A 23710-nucleotide genomic window follows, 5' to 3' on the forward strand; every position below is an offset into this window, starting at 1 on the left:
GCGTTCCCACAACACGCACGGGAGAGCGCCCGCCCCGCTCCCCGCCTCCCTCGAGGGGACGAACGACGCCCGGCGGGCTCCGCCCCCGCCGCCCGGCTGGGCCCGGCCCGGCCCGGCCCCGCGCTGGGGAGGCGGTGCGGGCCGGCCTGGCGGCCGTCAGTCACGGCAGCGGCCGGGAGAGGTGAGGCCGCTGCCGGAGGAGGGGCCGGAGCCCCGCTGGGAGACAGTCACGGCGGCGGGCGGTACAAAAGCGCCAGGGCGCCGGAAGGCTCCGCACTCAAGTGTGCTTCTGAAGGAAGGTAAAAACACCTTACTCCGGGAAAGGCTGCTGCTGCTTCTTAGCGGTGTTACTGCTGCGGCTGTGCCTACGCCGCGGCACAGACCTCTCACTCCCCCTAAAAATCAGTGCATTTAAGCACGTAACACCCACTTTCATTATTAAGCATACACTCTATAAAATCACTTATGAGACAGACACGGGTTAACAAAGGCAACGATTGAGAGCTTCCTGTAGATAAAAGTATCGCTAAAAAATACTATCACCAGTAATTTTTGTGCCTGTGTTGAGACCTTCCAACATGAAACCCTTTGAAATTAAGCATACGCCACCAGTGACCGAAGCTTCAGGCCCAAGCAGAACAAAATGCCAAAGCACATTTGGATCCTATCTGCCAATGCAGAAAGAAGCCACAGGCTAGCGTACGAGCAATTACCCTTTGAGACTTGTTTCACTGTATGTCACCAGGAACAATTTCACGATTGAAAAAAAAAAAATCTTCAGAGGACAACAGTCCAGAAAAGAGATTCGGTCAAAAAAACCTGGAAGCTCCCTGACTGCCCTGACATCAAAACACAGGAAATGAAGTGTTTGGGCCTTCATGATTAACCCCCCCCGCAACTGCTAAGTCATGACACATTCTATGAGGTAAATCACTGTAGTCATGACAACAATATAAAATCTTACTCATATAAATTCAATTTTAAACCTAAGCCCTTTGCACTTTGAGCTAAATTGAAATTCTGTACTGGCAGGATGTTCCAGTCGTGACGGACAGAACACACCATTCAGAAGTGCGTCATTGCGGGTGAGTTTCCAAAGAGGTTTCCAGCAGTCATCCTTAGAGGAATGGAAGATGAGTATCAGGAGAAGCCATAAGGATGACAAACAATACGAATGGTAAGTGCAACAAATTCTTATGCTGCAGGCCCAGCTGTTGAAGAAGTCACACGTACTGTATATTTCAGAACAGTAAAAGATCCTTCAGTTTATGAAGCATTAGAGACTTTACAACTACATAAAAGGATCTGTAAATAATTCAGCAGTAGACTCCTTCCTGTTTTCCTACCTACTCCTGTCCACACAGTCCACTAACATTAAATAACTGTCTTGCTTGTATAAATTTTAGTAAATAGAAATAAAACTCCTCTGAAAACTTTAGGTGGGCAAAGAAAAAAAAAACCTATAGCAAACCTGTGGTTATTTCTGAAGCAGAAAGGTCTTGTGCATTAGGTACTTATGGCAATGGCTCACTGTGACTTACCATGATATGCTTACAATGTTTGCACCCAAATTTTGTACCTCTTAGTGCATGACTCAGCTACAGTCCAGCCACTTCTTCTTGATGTCCTTTGGCAGAATCCCAGACACAGGTAGGACTAGTGTTTCCTGATACAAAAATCGTGATGTGGAAGCTCTGCACATATTGACTTAGGAAGAAGCACTCCTGAAATGTAGCTAATAGCCAAAATGGCACCACAATAATATAAAAGTCTCAAATGATTCCATTTATTATTCATCCTCATGAAATACCTGTGCTAAGAGCCTGTCTGTATTACCCCAAATTTAATTAAAAATTATTGACTGCTACATAATTAAAAGTGGTCAAATGCTTTGTGATATAAAAGTGAATATAAAAATCTACTAATTATGTCATAGTAAAACAACCAGGAAAATACAGAATGGAAACAAACAAAAAAAAATCTGAATTAATTTGGGAATGAATTAAATTAAAGAATTGATAAAAAAAAAAAAAGAAGTGTAGAGTTGGGGGATGGCCACATTTTACTTGACTAAGCTTTCTGACTTTTCTTAAATTGTAACCCAATATAGAATGACTGTGGTACTCAAATCTGGAAATTAAGAAACAGGCATTCATTCTCCCAGTTGTTACCCAACAATGGTTATGACCTCCTGACAACTTATAGATCAAAAAAAAGTATTCCTGGTTCGCTTTTTAGCTAATAGCAGATAGCTTTTGCTAAAGGGTCTTGTTGTACCACCCTTTACTTGCACTATAGTCACCTCTATTTGTACAAATAAAGAGATAGCAGTAGTTGTATTAACCAACATAATTAAAATGTTAAAAATAGAACATCTCCTGTAAATGGCCAAAAGAAAGTGCATCAGGGAGGTTACTTCACACTCCAGTTGCCTTTTGTAGGAATTCTTTCACTTCACTTGAACAGATGAGGTACAGGATAACGTGCCTGATGCCAGTCCTCCTGCAGGCAAGATGAGTCTAATGAGAAATAGTACAGACCTAATACTCTCTAATAAGAATAGTACAGATCTCAAATGAACCATTGGTTGCTCCATATGCACTAACTTTTTTATTATTATAATGACTTGCTGACTCTTTTGTGCTCTGGTTTGCAGATTCAGACATCTAATTTCATGCGCTGGAAGTTTATCTTTTTCAAAGGGCTTTTCTGTAGTGCATTTTTTTAACATAAGAGAGAACAAAAATGGTTTCTTGTAACATTTTCTCATCTGTTGCTCCTTTCCTTCTGCTCTACGCTAAGTATCTCAGGGGAGCTTAAGGCCAACTGCACTATCTGTACTGCAGATGCTGTCCCATCTCATGATGTACCCTGAATTCCTGTATGACTCTGAGGAGACCAGACATATATATATTCCATTTATCCCCGAGCTGCTAACATAAAGCCTTGAATGCAGATAAAGAAAAGCAACAAAGGGGAGAAACAAAATTTCTAGGCAGCAAAGACCTTTAGACAAACTGTAAGTATTTATCTACAGACACCATGCATCTTACTATTTCGCTTGAGAAATTGATCATGAACACATCATAGAATCACAAAATGGTTTGGGTTGGAAGGGACCTTATAGATCACCCCATTCCAACCCCCCTGCCATGGGCAGGGACTCCTTCCACCAGACCAGGGTACTCAAAGCCCCATCCAACCTGGCCTTGAACAGTGCCAGGGAGCAGGCAGCCACAGCTTCTCTGGGCAGCCTGGGCCAGGGCCTCACTGCCCTCATAGCAAAGAATTTCTTCCTTATACCGAATCTAAACCTACCCTCTTTCAGTTTAAAACTGTCACCTCTTGTCCTGTCACTCCATGTGCTTGTAAAAAGCCCCTCTCCAGCTCTCTCGCAGGCCCCTCCAGGCACTGGCAGGCTGCTCTAAGGTCTCCTCGGAGCTTTCTCTTCTCCAGGCTGAACAGACCCAGCTCTCCCAGCCTTTCCTCCCAGCAGAGGGGTTCCAGCCCTCGGATCATTGCTGGGGCCTCCTCTGACCCCACTCCCACAGCTCCAGGTCTGTCCTGTGCTGAGGGCTCCAGAGCTGGACACAGGACTCTGAGTGGGGTCTCAACAGAGCAGGGTAGGGGGTAGAATCCCTTCCCTCAACTGATGGCTGAGGCTACGCTAACTTGTATTAGTTATATTATTACATGCGTTAGTCATATTATTATAGACATGACTTGTCTTACGCAGATAACTTGTATTAATTTAATTTCCATTCTTAATTCTATGCATAAGAGTTTAAATCAATCTATTTGGATTTAAATTTTATTATAAGTTCCAAAAAAGCACTCATAACCAAATCACTGGAGCAGTAAACCTACTGAGGATTGGAAGCAAGTATTTCAGGGAGAGTAAGAGACAGCAGATGATAAAGAAATATCCAATGACACCATGCATCTGTTGTCTGGGCTGTCATTACTTCTTGCCAAAAAAAATAATGGCTTAACATATCTCTTCTCCATCTCTGCTTCTGATTAAAATCTAGTACTTACTGAACAGTGTAATGTAACTAGATCAGATCAAAGGTCTAGCCAGTTTAGCTGTTAAGAGATGAACAGTAGAAGGCTAAAGAAGAAAATAGAACAGGGTATTGCAGTATTTCCTCAGTAAGGAATCCTCTAAGCTTCCAACAGCTCATGACCAGTCACCTTGAGCATCTGGCCCTGTTACAGTACCTGTGTTTTTAATAATCTTCACCATGCTTTCTGTAATGAATTTGCTTTTTCAGACTCTTTCAGCACATGCAGACTTTTGTTATCTATATTATATTGTGCCAGTGAGTTTGAGACTTTAACTAAATATTGCATGAAAAAGAACCTCACAAAAAGTACCTCAAAAATACTTTAAATTTAAACAAAAAATAACTTTACAAGCCAAACTCTGCCAGGAATTGGCTGTATGTGGTTTTAACTAAGCTCTGGCATTTGTTTGAGAAGAATTTTCATAATGCTGAAATTAAGAATCTTCTATCTGATCCACTATATGGAAATGCTTGTAACAAAAAGTCTAGAACTACTGAAATACTGTGTCTCTTTCTAGGCAGCTCTGCAGACCAAATGATGCACTGCAACGTAATGTAAAAAAGAGATTACTTAGTGACTTAATTTATATAATGAAAATGATAGCAGAATAGGATATGTTGAATGTTACACACAACGGCTCTAAGGCAATCATTATGCCACAATATGAATACATGAACATTTGATAATTTCTGGCACCTTTTACCATATGGTATCTATATCTATCTGAAATTAACTCTTTTAAACATGCTACTTCAGAAAAGCAAAACCCAACAAATTAAGCACTGTATATCTATAGCAGAATATTTAATTCTACCAGAGAAATAACATACCAAGATCTGCTATGAAACATCTTTTAAACATACAGTAAGCATGCCATTTAACTTTCAGAGATGTATGCGCACGTGGTCAGTGTTACAGGGCTGCACCATTACTTGTCCACTCTGTGTAGACGTAGCACTTCAGGTCATGGTTTAGCAGGCATGGTGGTGATGCGTTGACAGTTGGACTTGATGATCTTAGAGGTCTTTTCCAACCTTAATGATTCTAGGATTTCTAACATATACCTCTCTACGTTGCTGCTTCTCTGCATCCTGTGCTGGGATGAGTTTGCAAAGAGGCGGCCGCACGCCGTGCTGCTGGAAGCTGGTACGCCAAGGAAAAGCACAGGCAAGCACAGTGCCTCTGGAGACAGAGGCAGTACCCCGAGCTGCCAGGACACCCCAAGCAAGAAATAACCCGCCACCCTGCAAGAGACAGGCTGCGGGGCAGCGGGCTGCTGAGCCCCCAACAGCAAGCCCCGGACACACCGCCCCGCTCCCCCCGCCAGCTCCGATCCGCAGCACCCCCGCCGCTGCCCACACCGCAGCTGCCGGAGGGGGCTCGTTCCCGGCTCTGAACACCGGAGACGAACCACAGGGTTGTGCGGCGCAAACCCTGAACCCAGCAGAATCGGCGGCAACGTTGGCACTGACGGGCACAGTCTGACTGTGAGCTTATTTCATTGCCAACCTTTCTACAGCGATAAAAAGGAGAAACAGAAATTGAGTCTCCGGGGCTTCCTGATGACGACGACCAATACCTGGGCCCACGCCCGCGCCAGCTCAGGGAGAGAAAGCCCGCTGCCCGGCGGGAAGGCCACCGTCCCGAGGGGCCCCGCCGCCCACGCTCCTCCCCCGCAGGGTCCCCACAGCTGAGACCTCCGGCGCCTCGGGCGGCCTCAAGCCCCGCCGCCGAGAGCCGCGCAGCGAGCGGAGCGCACCACAACAAAGCGCGCCCTGGCCACACCACCACCCCTTTCCCCACCCCGAGACGCCCCCGGCCCGGAGACGGGCGCAGACGCCGGCCGCGCATGCGCCTGACCTCCCCTCTCCTCCGGGGGCGGGCGGCGGGCTGCGTTTCTTAGCGACGAGGTGACGCCATGTGTGGGGCCTGGGGGCTGCTGCTGGCCCTGCTGCTGGCGCGGCTGGCCGCCTGCAGCCCCGGCACCCCGCCTGGAGCCGATGCCGCGCTCGCCGCAGGGGCCACGCATCGGGCTGCTCCCCGAAGCGAAGAAGCGGCCTCGGGCCGAGCCCGCGCGGCCCTCGTCGGCGCCCGGATCTCCGCCGCCGGGCCCCGCCGCGGCGGTCCCGCTCCTCCGTTCCGCCACCGCGTCCGGCGGCCGGCCCACCCTGCGCCCCACCGTCCCGCCGCCGGCGGCCTCCCCGCCCGCCGCTTGCCGCGCGGCGCCTGCGGCCTGCGCGACCCCCGCGCCGCCGACTCGTCCCGCCTCTCCGGCGGCAGCAGGTGGGCAGGGGCCAGGCTCCCGGCGCTGGCGGCGGCGCGGCAGGCCGAGAGGCAGGGTTCGGGCACGCCGCGGGAACGGCGGTTTCGCTGTGGCGTCTGCCAGGCCTTTCGGGCGCGGCGGACAGCTTAGTTCTGAGTCGAGGGCTCGGGAAGCCATCCCGTGGCCACCGTTTTAATAGCCTAGGTACAGCAGGGCTTGGTTACTCTGTGATGAGGCTACTGGTGGCCGGAACTAGGGAATCTTATCTTAGGAAAAAAGAGTTTTAATATACAAATGGGAGACAGGAAAGCAGTTGCAGACTGTGAAACGCTGTCAGCGAGGAAGATGGTTTCAGCTGTTTAGAGAGTAAAATCCGTGAGTGAACCCTGTCTTTGCAGATTGCAGTTGTGAGGAGCACCGAGAGGAGTGTACAGACGCTGAATTTCTTTACCACCTATTCTTCTAGGGAATTTCAGAGTGATTTCTAAATACACAAACAGAGAGTATCTACAAAGTTACTATAATAGCAAGAGAAGCTTTCTGTAATTGATTATCAATGCAAATTGTACAGTGACTCATGTAAGTGAATGAAAAGTAATACTGTGTTCTGTTGCTGGCATGTAGTAAGGTAAAATATGACATTAGGCAAGAATAGCCTCTTTAACAGTTTGCTGGGGGGGAGGGTGCTTGTCTTTGCAGGTTTGTGAGTCAAGTGTGCGTGGAAAAATCACTCATATTCAGAAGTAACACCCCTTATCCTACTGCTACCATTACTGTCCCTGGTGGACATGATCTGCTGTTCTGTGTGCAGCTGGATGACTGTAAGTAATCTTTCTTTCCACACATTTAATTCATAGATTGCCTCTGTTTAGGGAATCTGCTTTTTAAAGTTACATGTTGTAATTGTTACTAATTATTTGGGCTGTTACAGTTCCAGAGAGACCATAGCAAATCAGGGTCCCATCACTGAAGACAAATGAAAAAAAAGGTCATTGCACTTAGTTTAAGTGTAGGGTCTCTGGCTAAACACAAATCAGTCTTTATCAACGGCTTCTGTATCTGAGATACCTTACTTAATTTGCTACACTTAGAGCAGCAAATAAGGGTTGATGTTTGAAATACACCACTATTATGCTTTTGAGAAAGTGATTTCTTATCGTATTTTTTCATATGCTCACGTTCATACTTTCTTCTCTACTGGCAATGATTTTTCTGTAGTAATCATATACCCTCGTAGGGTATACCGTTAACACTTTTTTATCTTTTTGCTTTCCACATTGTACTTCGACTGATGTGATGTCCAGCTCTCTGGCATTCATTGCAATTCACTGGGGTTTCACATTGAAACACTTACTGTTTTCTCTTTTGGGTCTTTTGCCTGGGAGTTTTTACCCACAGTCCCACCTACTTCTGACCTAAATCACAGAGCTTTTTAGGTTGCGAGGGGCTCAGGGGGTTAGCTGATCCAACAACTAGTAAAAACAGAGTTAGCTTCCTGTTATCTAGCCCTGCTTTGAGCTCTTCACAGATGTTGCCTGAATGTTTTGCATACAGGGAATAGCAAAGGAACAGTGAGAGTCTCATAGTACATAGTATGATAGGTCGTAGTGCTAGAACTTCACCCATGCCGATTTTCAGTAGGTCTCGGAGTAAAGGTTAGTTCTGATGAGGGTTTAACCACAACTGAAAGTGCCACCAAGCTCCTGGGTATTCCAGCCTGTAACCAGCTAGATTTTGTCCTTTTTCCCCCATAGTATAATAAAAATGGGATAAGAAGGATTCTGAAGTTGTAATCCCATCCAAAGGATGTGTCCAGGTTGATGGCACCAGATTTTTCTGGCCTTTTAATGTTTGGGCCCCATATCTATCACATGATTAAGTGCAATGAACGAGCCCTAGGCATTTGATTGCATGTATACGTTAGGTGTAGCACACCTGGGAACAACAGAATTCACTGCTTACCTGGAGTTTTCCTTTTCTGTGCTCATTGTCGGAAGAATATCCAGGAAAGACTTTATCTGGGATCACCTGAAGGATGGTTAAGTTCTCTGGTAGAAACAGCCTTCTCCCCTTCAGCCTTCACCAAGGAAATATAGAAACACGTATGTTCTCATCAACTGATTGTGGAAGAAGCCTTTCCAGGATGGATGGTGACATGAGTTACCACTGCCAGAAATATAATCAAGCCTGCTTGTCCTGGATTCAGCTGGGATATGGTTAATTTTCACAAGAAGCTGGGAGGGGACACACCCAGCACGGCTGACCCAAACTGGCCAAACAAACAGCATATTCAATTCCATGTGACATCATGCTTAGTATTGAAGTGGGGCGGCTGGCTGGGGCAGGGTATTGCTGCTCAGGAGCAGGCTGGGCATTGGGCAGTGAGAAGACTGTGCTGTGTATTCCTTCCTTTGTGTATTCTTTGTATCATCATTGTTGTTATTCTTCTATTCTTTTGCTGTTCTGTTAAACTGTCTTTATCCCAGCCCACGAGTTTTGCCTTTTCCTTCCAATTCTGCTCCCCATCCCACCATGGGGGAAGACCAAGCGAGCAACTGCATGATTCTTTGTTGCCTGGTGGGGCTAAACCATGACACTGCTCCAGAAGGCCTCCTGGAAAAGGGCAAGTGGTAACAGGCTCTGAACCTAATGGATTACCATGGCCAGTAAGAAAGAGATTGTGATGCACAAGTTGACTTCACCTCATTGAAACCTCATTGCTAGCAGATACCAGAGTACTATTCAAGTATTAGTAATACATATTTATGATACTTGTAAAAGGTGTAGGTTTTTTTCTTCCTCTGCTTGTCACTAATGACTCTTTCCATGACTGTCCTCACTCTTTCTTGACTCCGGTACTCTACTTCAGCTGTCTTTCCTGAAGTGTAAAACATCCTTTGCTTCACCCAGTCATCTTTCTTGCCTGTTTTTTCTGACTATTGCCATTCTTCAGTTGCTTGATTTTTCAACTTTTTTGTACTTTGTTCTCCATCTGACAGCTGTTCACAACTCTGGCATTCCTCTAACCTTGATAGCTCATCACACCCAATCTTCTCTTTCTTTTGTACGATCTGTGGCCCTTTCTTACTTTTGCAGTTTTCCCAGTACTGCCTTTTCACTGTCTTGTGCTAAGAGTGGAGTTTCACATATGTCTTACACTTATTTTAGACTCTATTGATACTAAATGGAGCAGTGTGACTACTCACCACATCCCTAACGGTTCCTTCTGTCTAATGATCCTGTAGCTGGCTGAGTCAGGCAGTCTTGCTGATGCAACTGACAATTGGTCATGAAGAGGAAGACGTGCGTTCTCAGGGACAGCTCAAAATACTGGATATTTTCAAAATACTCAAAGTACTTTTAAAAGCATTCCTGTTTCACATACTAGGTCCTCAAGATAACAACTTTGTCTTTGGCCTTTGCCAGTGTTAGGAGAATATTGCTGCTATTTCATAGAATCACAGAATGTTTGGGTTGGAAGGGACCTTATAGATCGTCTAGTTGCAGCCCCGCTGCCGTGGGCGGGGACACCTTCCAGCAGACTAGGTTGCTGAAAGCCCTGTCCAGTCTGACCTTCAACACATCCAGTGAAGGGCCGTCCCTCTTGTTTTCACTTATATTTCAATTTCCTCTTCTAAATCAGTGGAAGAACTAATATGAGTGCATTTTAAATTTACAAGAATCATTATCCACGAGCCTGACTCCTGTTTTGTTTGTTTTTTTTTTTTAAAGTTTGTCTTCTTTCAGACAAATTAAATTGTCTGAAAGTCTTTTTTGCCTTTTTCTACAAAATTCTGAGTAACCTTTAGTAGCTAGTGTGCTTTCTTGAGCAAACTACACCATGAACAAGTTATATATATATTTTCTCTTGAAAACTTAAGCAGTTTAGATATCTTATGTTTTGCTGCAGAAGGCCTTTTATTCCCATTTTCAGGTATATTTTGCATTATGTAATGTTGTTCTGTGTTGGCAAGTGTTCAGCTTTGAAAATAGAAGAGTACATAAAGAAATGTATTCAAAGAAAGGAAATGGTTGTGAGTAGCACAACTACCAGTGTTTTCTTTTTCAGTCTGATCATTATACCCTCAAGTGAATAATAAGAAAAGCTGCTCTGTGCATCTATTTTTGTGAACCTTGTAGAGCTTAATACTCCTTCAGCCTTTATCTCCTCAGAAGATTTAGCTGACTGCTTGAATAATCATAGAATCATAGGTTGGAAAAGACCTCTAAGATCATCGAGTCCAACCATCCACCCAACATCACCATACCTACTAAACCATGTTTTGAAGTGCCACATCTACACTTTTTTTGAACCCCTCCAGGGATGGTGACTCCACCACTTCCCTGGGCAGCCTGTTCCAATGTCTGAGCCCTCTTTCAGTGAAGAAATTTTTCCTAATACCCAATCGAAACCTCCCCTGGTGCAACTTAAAGCCATTTCCTCTCATCCTATCACTAGGTACTTAGGAGAAGAGACCACCACCTGCCTCACTACAACCTCCTTTCAGGTAGTTGTAGAGAGCGATAAGGTGCCCCCTCAGCCTCCTTTTCTCCAGACTGAACACCCCCAGCTCCCTCAGCCGCTCCTCATAAGACTGGTGTATTCAGATATAAAAAAGCTTTTATTTCTGCTTGCTGCTCTGTACATCTGAGGATCTGCTCTGCCCTTGAACAGCAGAGTTACACTGAGACCTTAAGTTTTTTGGGTTTTTTTTTCTTCCTTACCCCCTCAAACCTACTAGAATTCTTTTTAGTTCTGCTGTAATTGAGGATACTGCCACACACTCTTGTTGTCAGTATCATCTGTAGTCCTCGAGCCTTGTAAGACGTTTTCTTTGGATGTATTAAAAAGTTTATTGTTCGAACAAATCCATTAGGATGAGTCTACATAGTATGTTCTTAATAATTTGCCATTTCATGACTTAGTGTTTTAGCAGTAATAACTTAAGACATTATAAGATTGTAACCATAATGAATACCGCTGGGTCAGGAGGGCATCGCTCTGGGATACCAATAGAAAGTCTGGGTTTTTTAGGATGTCTGTTCCCTGTTCATACTAAATTTGAATTACTAGCCTTAATTATTTTGAATCCATTCAATGTTGCTTTTAGTGAACTCATATATTGGTAGTGTTTTGTCATTAAAATGTCATGTGTGTCTAATCTAGGCATCATACAGAAATTAGAGCACATATAATGATAGTTGTCTTAAGCAGTTTTCATGCATTTTGGAAAGTCACATTTGTGTATTAACACCTATTTCCTGTGCAACAGTACAAATTAGTACTCATATCATCTTGTTCATAGCTTGTATTAGCCTGTTAGCAGAGTTACTATGGATTAATTAATATAAGGCACTATATAGTTTATAACTATGGAAGTTGTTAGTTTTTAAAATATAGGCACAATATTTACTTTTTCTCAGATCTATCTAGTAATTTGAAATTGGCAGACTTTTTTTTTTTTTTCAACCTTTAGCAAAGCTGAACTATTTCCAACAGCCACAGGATATCAAAGAATCTGATTTTTTGAAGTTCTTAGAGAAGTATGGGAGACACTCTTTCTTAGCACCGTCACAAGTACAGCCATCGTTCTCTGCCTTTTACCGGGTGAGTTGAAAGAAAATAGCAATCAGTTGGTAGCTACATTTTTACTAAAGCTGTCTGTAATGAGATCTAATGAGAACAGATTGAAAGATTCTTAATTTTCTACCTGTAATCCGTTTATCTCTCAGTTCTTTTCATTCCTTATTGTGTAAAAAGTTTCTGATTAGTTTTCTTGTATTTAAAAGTTTGGACAACCCTTTAGACAAAATTGGGTGTATACTAAGGAGAAGTATAAATTTGCCTCTGAGCCCTGGTGATGTCATCACCATATGCTTGGCCTTAGTTTTCCACAATCATTTTGTCTGTGATTTCTCCAAATTGTCTTTTCAGGCTGGTGATCCAATTGTAATCTACTTTGATTCATCATCTGTACTGAGCACACTTAGACAGCCAGTAAAAATGGGAGCCGGTGGACTTTGTGTTGATGGAAATCCTGCTGGTTAGTAAAGGGGGGAAGAATTTCTTAGGGTGGTTTCCTTCTGTTTTATCTGTTATCCTGTCTTAACTCAGGCTTCCTGGACAGTAAAAGCACAAGCTGTACTCGGATTTTTGCCAACTTGAGCAAGAGCTGCGTTACCGACCCTGCACTAGATGCTGCCTCCTACTACCGTGACTTCACTGTGCTAAAGGTGCATGTCATATTTCTTCTTTTTGATCAACGTCTTATTTGCTTGACTTTCCATTGCCTTCCATTGCAGCTTCAGCTAACTGGAAAACTAAAGGTCATCTGGTATGTCATCCCTGATCTGCTGATTGTTAAGGCCTTCTTGCTGGAAATCATGTTAAAAATGCCATGATCGGTCATAATCTCTAAATTCAAACTACTTTCCAATAAATTTCAGTTAGCAGCAAATTCTTAATGCATTTAACAGATACTTCATTGATTCTTCATAGTTTTTGTGTTTTAACTAGAACTCTCTCACATTTTAAACAGACTGTTTATCAAAGTATTTCTATCCGTTCCATCAACTTGGTTAACCAAAAAATGCATGTTCTTAGTAATGAATGAGGATTTGTTTTACAGAATATGTTATCTCTAAACCGAAGGCCAGTTATCAATATTAGCTTTATTTACATTCATAGATTGAATTTCATATCAATTTCTCCATTATTTATCCTGACAATAATTTTGAAATAACCGATTTATTGTTCTAGTTTAATCATGCTGGCCTTGCTGAATGTTAACATGAAAATACCGCCTCTTGTATTCTAGAGTTTCTTGGGTGTTCCAAGAAAAAATGGCAGTGTAAATATTAACACCCTATGAAGGCTAATGACTCAGTTTACCCTTATATTGGAAATCTAAATCTACATAATTGTAGTAGGTAGTCTTCTACCGATCAAATTTAACTTTTCAGGGCTTTCTTTGTCACTGTGGTAAAAATTTAATTTTTCCTTAAATGGAAGCTGAAGTAATTACTTGATTCCAGAAGGGGGAGCTCCAGGAATGGATCAAAGATGTATCTGCATTCTGCAGGTCATTAGCAGGAACAAGAATAAAATTTGTCTTCTGATGTTCTAAAAGCGCTTTCTGTGGATTATGTCTGTTATTTCTAGAACACAAATTGGTGATAAGTTTTACACATCTAGAATAAACAAAGTAATTTTTGTCAATATAATATGTAGGCTCTATTTAGTGATGGTTTCATGACTTTAGGCACTTGCAAATCCATAAAATCAGGTGACTTTTTGGTGTTGTATGTTGATTTGTTTGTTTTCCCCAGGTCCCAATTAATGACACCATTGTGGAGTCCATGAAGGTCAGTCTCTATTGCCAATGAAAAGAATTTATGCTTCTGAAATAAAACATACCAGGAATCTTCATAGTAATGCCCGTGGGTTGGGAAGCTGGGAGAATGGGAATGTTCTGTGTCTGAGACAAGATTTTTTGGACAGAAGTGTGACTTTATAGAAAAAAAGAAAAAGGGATATAAGGAAGTATGTGCTTTTAAATGAATGGGCATAGATAGGGTTAGAGTCAGGGAGCTAGCTTGTTTTCTTAGAAAAAATTGGACAGCTGGAGCAGAGTGATGTGTCCACAGATCACAGCTACAGCAGGATGGTAAATCTGACTTAGATGGAAAAGCAGTGATGAGTAAGAAAGGCACACTCCTTTCAAACAATCAGTAACTGTTAATGTGCTTATTGTCTCCAGGTAAAGGTCACTGCAGTTGCACCACCTGGAGCTCCCCACATGAAAGACAACATATGTAACAACGTTGTTTCTGAGGTATCTGAATCTTCTTTCCTTTGAGCAACTTGACACTAGCTTAAAGTCATTGCCCTGTTACCTGACTCTGCCTCTGATACTTCTCTGAATTGGACTTTCAGGTGATCTATGAGATAGAATTCAGTGGCACACATGGGATCCAGAGCGTTTCTGTCCAGTTCAAAGTGAGCAACATCTCTGGGGACTCAGGATCCTCTCTGCAGCAGCACTTCACGTTGCACTTCTGGGTCAGTGCCTCTGTCCTCTCTGGGCTCTTACCAAGTTTGTAGTCTGTAGTGTGTGACCCAGTTTTGTACAGATGAGATGTGAAAAGATTAGAGCAGTGTCACTGTGGTATGGTAGTACCAGAACCCTGGGACACAGATGGTGTTCAAAGGAAGGAACACGACACTGCTCTGGTCTCAAGTAAACCATGTTAGTGGAAAAATTCAGGCTCTGTGCAAGCACAGCATGCAGTCTTGCACTGCACAGGTTTGAAGGGGCTGATTATTTTTATCTGACTGCTTTTTGCTGTTGTTTTGATTTAGTTTGGGTTGTTTTTGGTGGGGGGAGAAGGGGAGAAGATGAGATCAGTGTCACCAGCATGGTCTTGTAAAGGAAAGGGTTGGAGCTGGTGTATCTGACGTGTTCAGTGCTTGTGAACAAAGTTACTAAATTTATTCCAGGTACTTATTCAACTTTGACTATGCAGCAGGAAAAAGAGTTACTTTTGAGGGGGTGGAAATCTGGGAAATACTAATGCGTGTTGAAGTTCATATACACCTTGTCCTGTAGAGGCAGTGCAAAGTGGGATAAGTGATGACCTCAGGAGTTGATAAGTGTTCAGTGCAACCTTGCTGAAGTTATCCCCGGAGGCTCTCCCCATAAAACAATTTAGAAGTGGAATCTGCCACTCAGAATTGGGGTCAAGGCAGGGTTTGTTCTGCAGATCCTCTGTAGAATTGCCCAGACTGATATGTTTACGTCCTTAGAGACAAATGCTGAGCAACAGGAATTCATTGTCTCAAGAACTGTCCTGGTAGTATCCACATTTCAGGGTACCAACGTGTAGTTTTTTACCTCCTGTACTGCAGATGAACTTGCCAGGTAAGAAAGAGGATTTGGAAACAAATAATGGAGGTTTTAGTAGTGCATATTATTCAGTCATTCAAAAAATGGGTTGTGTTTACATTTTTGAGAATGTGGATTTGATCTTCTGAGATGAATGGATCTCATTGGTGTTAATGTTTTCCTCTTCTTTTCTGTCTTCCCTTTGCCTCTCTGTAGACCAGGACTCTTTCTCATATGTTGCCTAGAAGTGGAAACCCTGGCTATGTCACTGGAGCACCACTGTTGATAGCAAACAGTGGTGCCATACAGCATGTATCCTTTTTCTGCTATCAATTTTTATTTATCGCTGGGTTTATTGACTTCTGTACTCTACTGTCTGGACTTTTTAGATTCTGCCTTTACCTGTGAGGACATACCTCACTATTACATTGCAGCCATCAGCAGGCCTTTTGGTCATGACTAAGTTGTAGTCCTGTGATATACATAAGGAGGAATGCGAGGTGAGAGGATTGTTAAATACAATTTGGGTGTCCTATATTGTTTCTTTATGCTTTTGTTTGGCTGCTTGACATGCAGTCTGTCAGATGAGCATTTTACGGAGCGAAGGTGATGGAAGTTGCTCACAGTTCTTCAGACACACTGTACAATTTGGAAGAAATATCAGGACAGGCTGCAAGCTCAGGTAACAACACATTCTGCAGTCACCCTTCCTGACACATTTAAAAGGTGTGGACTCACTTAGCATGTTTTTCCATAGTCTCTCACGCACTGCTGTGGAGCCTAGCTCCTTCCCCGAGGTCACCAGTGGGTCTCTACAGATCTTTCTTATGCTCCTGAGAGGACTTGAATATCGGAGAGATGGTGGACCTCTAGAACAATCTGAACATTGTGAAGGTCGTCTGGGACATTTTGAGGCTCTAGCCTGGTATCGTGTCTTGGGCAAGAGCAGAGTTAGTATTTGAGGAGTGAATTATAATGGAACCTTAAAAAAGGGATTGTTGTAATGATTTGGATCATTCTTTTGTTGGTGACGGGGCAGGTATATGACCACTGATGTCATAAGATGGCTATAGAGCTGTCAGTTTTCCTTATCATGCATTACCCTGCCATTTTCTCCCTTCTCATTGCAGAGAGGATTGCAACTGCATCTGTTTAACACAAATACTTCTGTAATGATTCTGTTGACTCATTACAAGAACAGAAGAAATACTCATTACAAAGGAAGGATGTTGATTGCATTTTTTTTCTGTCCTGAAAATCACTTTCTTGAAGCTGTTATTTTCTCATTTCCAGCCTGTCCCCAATACTGGAAGAAAGTAACTGTAGTTACATTCAGCAGAAGTTATACCAGGCTCTTCAGGGGATGAACAGAGTATGGGACCTTGCTGTAACTGGCAGTGCTCGTTCAACCCAGATAGAAGAGTGGATAACCATTATGATTCAGAACTGCAGTGTGCAGGTAATAGGAATGCAAAAAGACCATCTGTGAATATTTTTCCTTTCATATTTTTGTATTCACTTGGGGAAGCGTGGACTTGTGAAAAAAAAGAACCAGCTTATTCTTCTGGGCTTACTTTCTGTGTGATCATCCACTGACTCTCAGGGGTCTTGATGCTTGTAAGCAGTCATTCTTATTATGGCTCATCTTATGAGGATACTTACTAAACAAAAAAACCTTGACAGAGTTAATATATCTTGAATCCTGTTCCTGCTATTTGAATGGGCAAAAAGAGTTTAATACTGAATCTAGTGTTGAATTACCTAGTTTTTTGACAGCCTTTTAGAACTAGGACTACCTGGTTACTGCCTATTAGTTTGATGCCCTTTTTATTATCATACTTTATGATTTTCCAGTTTCTAGGGATATTTATATATTACCTAACAAGAGTAAAAGTTTGCAATCTGAGTATTTCTGGAGGAGGGAAATTCTATTTTAATAATTATTGATCTGTCAGGAGATGGCCTAATAGAATGTGAAATCCAAGTTATAGAGATGAGACAAATTCTGTTTGGAAATGAGATGACAGTGAGATGGATATAGCTGTAAAATGACCAGACCAGAAGTTATGGGGTTAGTACTGAAGTGACTGACTCAGGTTCTGTGACCTATGCTATCCAAAATAGTAGACCTTGACCATAATGGTCCCTTTTCACCTTTAAAATACTTTACTAAGATATTTGGGGTATATTTTATTTTCAGGCTGTGAATTGCACTTCCTGTTGTGTGGTTCCTGTGACCCTGGAGATACAGATACTGTGGGCTCAGGTGGGCCTCCTGTCCAACCCACAAGCTCAAATACTGGGTGCACGGTACTCTTATCAGTGTCACCCCATGAAGGTATGGAATTTAAAACCCCTCCCTCACACACAGAGGTAATTAAATGGGATTCACAGGTTATTTAAGAACCAAGGATTCAAATGGTCTTGATATTACTGAGTTGAGATTTGCTGAACTTTAGTAGTGGTCTGGCTGCAAGGGCAAGAGTTTATATTTAACAGCTCCATAGAAGAAGGTGGTTTTATGGTCTTACCAGTACCGTCCTCGGTCAGTTGTACAACTGGAAAAGGTATCTTCTTTCCAACCCCAAACCACCTTCTGCCACTTAAGGACTCAAACTTTAAATTTTTAATTACGCTCAGTATAAAGATGTAGTACAAACATTCAATAACTACATGTTTATTTAGTTGTCTCTTAAAGCCTTGTTAGGGAATTTGAGTTGACTTGTATTTCACAGACTCCACAGCATGCTGATAATCTGTGCAAGAAGATATTTCTATTCCTTTAGGGGTTCTGAAATCACCAACAGGTAGCTGAGGAAAAGGCTAATGCTGATGGCAGCAGATCTGAAGAATTAGGGGGAAAGGCTGTAAGCCAGAAAGCAGATTTCTAAGACAAGATTACATGACGGAAACATTCAGGGTCAGGTTTGATGGGGCTGTGAGCAACCTGAGCTGGTTGAAGATGTCCCTGCTCATTGCAGGGGGCTTGGACTAGATGGCCTTTAAAGGTCCCTTCCAACCCAAACTGTTCTATGATACTATGATGTCAGCAGGAAGGTGGAGCTAACAGGTACACAAAGGAGAATGGAGAGTGTTTTTCAAGCCTGTGTCACTGGACCCCATTTTGGTGCAGGGCTGGATTCCCGACATCAAAGTCTTTTGGGCAGCATGTATATTTCAAGGCTTATACTTCTCTGCAAGGGCTTTAGGGGTAGCAGCTGACACCTGTCCATGGTGTTCTTATGGCAGTGAGGTATGACATGGCAAGCGTCTGATCTGTTACTACTCTTTGAACTCCAGACACATTCTAAATGAGATTTTTCATCACTTGTTTGCATGTGTCTCTTGGTACCTCTTCGTTCTTGCAACATACATGAAAAGAACATGATAGGAATATGTTCACCTTGTAAAACACATGTTACCCTGAGGTAAACTGACATCCCCACCCCACGAAGACATTTTATAAATCTGAGCTGTTACATGGCTCCATGAACAAAACTTCTATCTGAGGAGGGAGACTTGAATTCCTAGTAAAAGTGCAGGGTGCATCTCCCTCCATAAGGATTAGCCAGTCATGAACTATGAGATTCAGATTTCATCTGCTTGAGCAACTGATGCTAATTAGTTTAGAGCTGTAAGGTGTATTGCAAAGCAAATGATAAGAAAGCAAGTTTCTGGTGGCAAGAAAAAAACACACCATTAAAATCAGTACTGACTTCATCAGTGGCAATCCACAGATTAGGGTTGTTAGTACCAGTCAGTACCATACCCTGCAGTTAAGAATTGCAGCCATTTGTAAGCATACCAGTGAGATCACCAATGTGAGCTGTATATTGCTTTACTTTAAAATTATGTCATTTCACAGTTTAAGCTTACGGATTCTCTGAGAACTCTCCATTCTTTAGAGAAAATCTTTTCCTTGAGACCACACTGTGTCACTGGAGAGTTGCTTTAGCAACTGGCCAGAAAACACAGAACCCTGGGGAAGGACATCCCATTTTCTACACCCATCCACAATATCTGGTCACAGTTGTATTTGGACTTCCTGATAATACAAGGCAGTCTTAAATGTTGGAGAGCTGTACAGGAGCACGCTGGAAGTTGCTTGTGGCTGCCTTCTGCCAGTTGCTGACAAGGGGTTGTGTATGGCGTTTTCTCCTCACTAATCTCTCTGATTTTAAGGCAGATTTTGAAGGTCCAGAAACAAAGCCAGAATCATGTTAAGGCATCTTGTTGACTAAGGCAATTGTGCCTACTGTGTGTTTACTCATTCATAGGAGAGCTTATATCCATCAAGAGTGAAGGACAAGTTCTAATTGTAACTGCTCAGCAGTGGTAATTTGTGACCGAGGAATGATCTGGCATGGAGGGCAAGAAGGCCCAACTGCAAGAAAGGGTTAAACTGGCTGGAAGCAGGAATGCCAGACACGGACTGCTTGCGAGGGAGTGAAGTTTCCCTTGGTGATGAGAACAGAAACAGCCTCAGCATTGTCTTGTAGCCATCCTGGAATGGGAACACTCAGAGGCCCAAGCTCAGTGGCTGCCTTTGGGCAGCAGACCTGGGCTGGGGTATGGACCCACAGGTGGGCTGAGGTGCCCCATGCTGATGCTCTCGGGACTGGAGCTGCTGCAAGTGTATGTAAGGAATTTGCTCGTGACGTGTCTTTGCAGACTCCATGTAGAACCATGTATTGTGGTAGGACCCTCCCCAACGCATTGTTCATTACATTTTTCTTTTATATTTAAGCACAGAAGTAGTTTTAATTTGCCTTGAGAGATACCACAAAAATTCCCCACCAGGAGTCTCAGTATTTTTCTCTTAAGAGTCATGAATTCTGTCCTGGAGCTTTTTCAAATGCTTCCTGCACAGCTTTGCTCCAAAGGCAATCTTCTAGATTCTTTCCAGGGAAGTGAATGAGGTGGTTATTTCGCAGATTGGCTTAAACCAGTGCAAGTACAGAAGGTACGCTGCCGATAGTTTTCCTCTCTTGAGGTTAGCATGCAGAGCTGGGAAGCTGGGGCAGTGAGTGCTAGCCATGAAATTCCACATAGCTCAAGGAATGAGTGTATTGGTTGTCTTACAGCATTCTGCTGAAACAAAAAGGAGCTGAGGCTGTAGAATTTCACTCCCGTGTTCCATCTTTACCAGCTGACTTACCAATCTGTCTCCTTTCTGAAACAGTATCCTAGAATGTGAGAAATAAATTCATTATTGTGTTGAGTCTTTGCTTTATTTTACTGATGTTTTGTTGAAATGATCAAATCTTGCGGAAGTCCTGTCTGTTTCTGGCAGCAATCACCTGTTCAAAGGGCCAGGTAATCTTATCTTCCATAAAATATACAATTTTTAAAAAAATAAGGCTAGCTTTGCTTTTGTTCTTATTACCGACTAGCTGATATGTCTTTCCCCTGAATAGGCAGCTTACTCTAGCAGCGCTCGTCACTGCTTCCATTTTAGAGATCTGTAACATGTGATGCATTGTAGCTACTGATCTTTCCTGAGACCCATGCCCTCAATTTACCTGCTAAGTATCAATTTTGGGAAAGAAGAGCTACTGCACTAAAAATATGTATCTGGAACATTTAGCTCCTACCATCCTAAAGACATCTTGCTTGCTAGTCATCTACAATGGGTCTCCATTAGCAAATTGAGGCGAGATGTATCTTTTGTATTAAGCTTGCTAAACTCTTTGTGCTTTCCTTCTTGTTACAGTTCCTAAGCACAAGCACAGTACCTTTGACAACTGTTGTTACCTTCACTGAGATGACGGAATGGCCAGAACCTCCACGAGGCCAGCCCCAAATGCACTGGAAACTCCCATTTGACATCTTTTTCCCATTCAAGGTGCCACTGAATTTGGAAAGAAGCTATAGAGGTGATCTGGCTGGCTATTTTTTGTTGATTCTAATAATGTGTAGTATTCTCTGCTTTTGAAAAGTCAGATAGACAAGGCCTGTACTTAAAGTTCAGTAAGTGAATTGATACATTCAGGATATGATCCAGGTCATAGACTTTTGTCCTCAGGTTCTTAGACTGTGACTATGATATGTATGTGCCTTCTGCTCTTGGATTAAGCCACATGACTAGCTTCTGTTCTGTGTCCTCTCATGCCCCTACTCTCTATATGCACCACCTGTGAGCCTCACTGCAGTGAAACACTTGAGAGGTTGAGGGATCAAGACATGTTGCATTAATGAGGAACAAGGAGGAGGATGTTAAAAAGAACACTCCACGTTCCCAGAAACCACGAGTGCTTTCTAAACCAAGGAGTATGGAGAGAGGAGCAAAGTTCAAGCATTTTGGAGCTGAGTTTAGTCATCTTCCTGTTGAAGAAGCACCGGATTTTTTAAATGGAACTAACTGAACATTTACAATACAGGAGCCCTCCCAGGCAGCCTGAATTATTATTTTATGAGTAGACATGCCTGCCAGTCACCTTTAACCTGTCCTTGTTACATGACAACCATGTCTCCGTGACAGTTTTTGACTCTTACTTTTCTATGTCTTTTCAAGTGAAATTTTTGTGTTTAAATCACTGTTTACATCAGCAATAGTGTTACACAAAGCAAAGTAATTGTAAACGTCACATCCTCTGAAATATAACTGAATTTCAGTTGTTTGTCAGGACAGCTTTCTTCCTGATATATTCTTTTTCCTTGAAGAAACATGCCTAAATATGTTTTTTCCTAGATAAGAAATATTCTCTTGTGGCTCCAGATAAGAACTGCTGATAATGATAGCCACTGGAATTCTAGGTGACATCACCTAGACATCAGAGAGAGTTGTGAACACTCCGAAAGAAAAAATATCAATTATTTTAGAAAGAATTTGTAGATGTATTATGAGACTGAAGGTTACTGCAGGACCTTACCTCTGGCTCAGTCTGTGGGACCAGAATGTGAGTTTATTGGTTTTGAAGGTGATCTTCTGATTATCTAGTCTGCCCCACTGCATCACACAGGCTAAGGAAATCTGCTCAGTCATTCCATGAAGTTGTTGGGCAACGGTGTCTTTTTTTTTAGAAAAGGATTTATTATTTATCTTAAACTCTTCCCATGATGGAAAAATCTGCCCCATCTAATGTAAAGTACTCCAGTGGAGTCAATAATGGGCCAGAAAATGAGAGACATCTGGCTGACCTTTAACAAAATTTTTAACAAGATTTAAGCTCAGGAAGTATGGGCTGGATGAGTGGTCGGTGAAGTGGATTGAGAACTGGCTGAATGGCAGAACTCAGAAGGTTGTCGTCAGCGGCGCTGAGTCTAGTTGGAGGCTGGTAACTAGTGGTGTCCCTCAGGGGTCAGTACTGGGCCCAGCCTTGTTTAACTTCTTCATCAACGACCTGGATGAAGAGTTAGAATGTACCCTCAGCAAGTTTGCTGATGACACCAAACTGGGAGGTGTGGTAGACACACCGGAAGGCTGTGCTGCCATTCAGCGTGACCTGGATAGGCTGGAAAGTTGGGCAGAGAGGAACCTGATGAGGTTCAACAAAGGCAAATGCAGGGTCCTGCACCTGGGGAGGAACAACCCCAGGCACCAGTACAGGCTTGGGGTGGACCTGCTGGAGAGCAGGTCTGTGGAGAGGGACCTGGGTGTCCTGGTGGACAACAGGTTAACCATGAGCCAGCAGTGTGCCCTTATTGCCAAGAAGGCCAATGGCATTCTGGGATGCATCAAGAGGAGTGTGGCCAGTAGGTCGAGGGAGGTTCTCCTTCCTCTCTACACTGCCCTAGCGAGGCCTCATCTGGAGTACTCTGTCCAGTTCTGGGCTCCCCAGTTCAAGAAAGATGAGGAGCTACTGGAGAGAGTCCAGCAGAGAGCTACAAGGATGGTGAGAGGACTGGAACATCTCTCCTACGAGGAGAGGCTGAGGGAGCTGGGCTTGTTCAGCCTGAAGAAGAGAAGGCTGAGAGGGGACCTAATAAATGCTTATAAATATCTGAAGGGTAGGTGTCAGGAGGATGGGGCCAAGCTCTTTTCAGTGGTGCCCAGTGACAGGACAAGGGGCAATGGGCACAAACTGAGGCACAGGAAGTTCCGTCTGAACGTGAGCAAGAATTTCTTCCCTCGTGAGGGTGACGGAGTGCTGGAACAGGCTGCCCAGGGAGGTTGTGGAGTCTCCTTCTCTGGAGATATTCAAGACCCGCCTGGACAAGGTCCTCTACAGCCTGCTGTAGGTGACCCTACTTCGGCAGGAGGGTTGGACTAGATGACCCACAGAGGTCCCTTCCAGCCCCTACCATTCTGTGATTCTGTGATTCTGTGAAATGTATTTGTTGCTTTTGTATGTATACTGTGTGTAGCAACTTTGTTGCTCTTCCTTATTACAAACTTCAACAGAAGAGTGCAAAAATAAACTGAAAAACTTGTAATTACTCTGGATGTCAAAGGAGGTAACGTGAAGAAAACAAAATCATGACCCACTTAAAACATGCAGATTACGGCGTAACTTCACATATTTAACTTTCTGATTGTTTGCATGGTTTATTA

At 43.1% G+C, this 23710-nt stretch overlaps 1 protein-coding gene across 2 annotated transcripts; it reads left to right on the forward strand.

The window, feature by feature from the left end:
* The first annotated feature begins 136 nt into the window (after nt 1–136).
* On the forward strand, nt 137–23575 carry TCTN3 (tectonic family member 3). 2 transcript variants are annotated; one of them, XM_075424009.1, is made up of 14 exons: nt 137–299; nt 1033–1177; nt 7031–7152; nt 11809–11939; nt 12267–12375; nt 12447–12565; nt 13661–13696; nt 14092–14166; nt 14268–14393; nt 15433–15528; nt 15801–15898; nt 16510–16675; nt 17417–17554; nt 20930–23575. In XM_075424009.1, exons 2-14 carry the CDS (start codon nt 1134–1136, stop codon nt 21149–21151), a joined length of 1482 nt encoding a protein of 493 aa, XP_075280124.1. In that variant the 5' UTR covers nt 137–299; nt 1033–1133; the 3' UTR covers nt 21152–23575. The 2 variants fall into 2 exon arrangements, with proteins under 2 accessions (XP_075280124.1, XP_075280123.1); XM_075424008.1 differs by lacking the exons at nt 137–299; nt 1033–1177 and adding an exon at nt 5987–6351.
* The last annotated feature ends 135 nt before the right edge of the window (nt 23576–23710 follow it).

This window comes from Opisthocomus hoazin, chromosome 6 (genome assembly GCF_030867145.1).
Source record: "Opisthocomus hoazin isolate bOpiHoa1 chromosome 6, bOpiHoa1.hap1, whole genome shotgun sequence".
Classification (NCBI taxonomy): domain Eukaryota; kingdom Metazoa; phylum Chordata; class Aves; order Opisthocomiformes; family Opisthocomidae; genus Opisthocomus; species Opisthocomus hoazin.

Coding starts and splice junctions, on each gene's coding strand:
- TCTN3 (XM_075424008.1), top strand. CDS start 5,987: ATGTGTGGGGCCTGGGGGCTGCTGCTGGCCCTGCTGCTGGCGCGGCTG. Junction 14,167..14,267: donor GTAACAACGTTGTTTCTGAG/GTATCTGAATCT, acceptor TTGGACTTTCAG/GTGATCTATGAGATAGAATT. Junction 15,529..15,800: donor ACAGTGGTGCCATACAGCAT/GTATCCTTTTTC, acceptor GCAGTCTGTCAG/ATGAGCATTTTACGGAGCGA.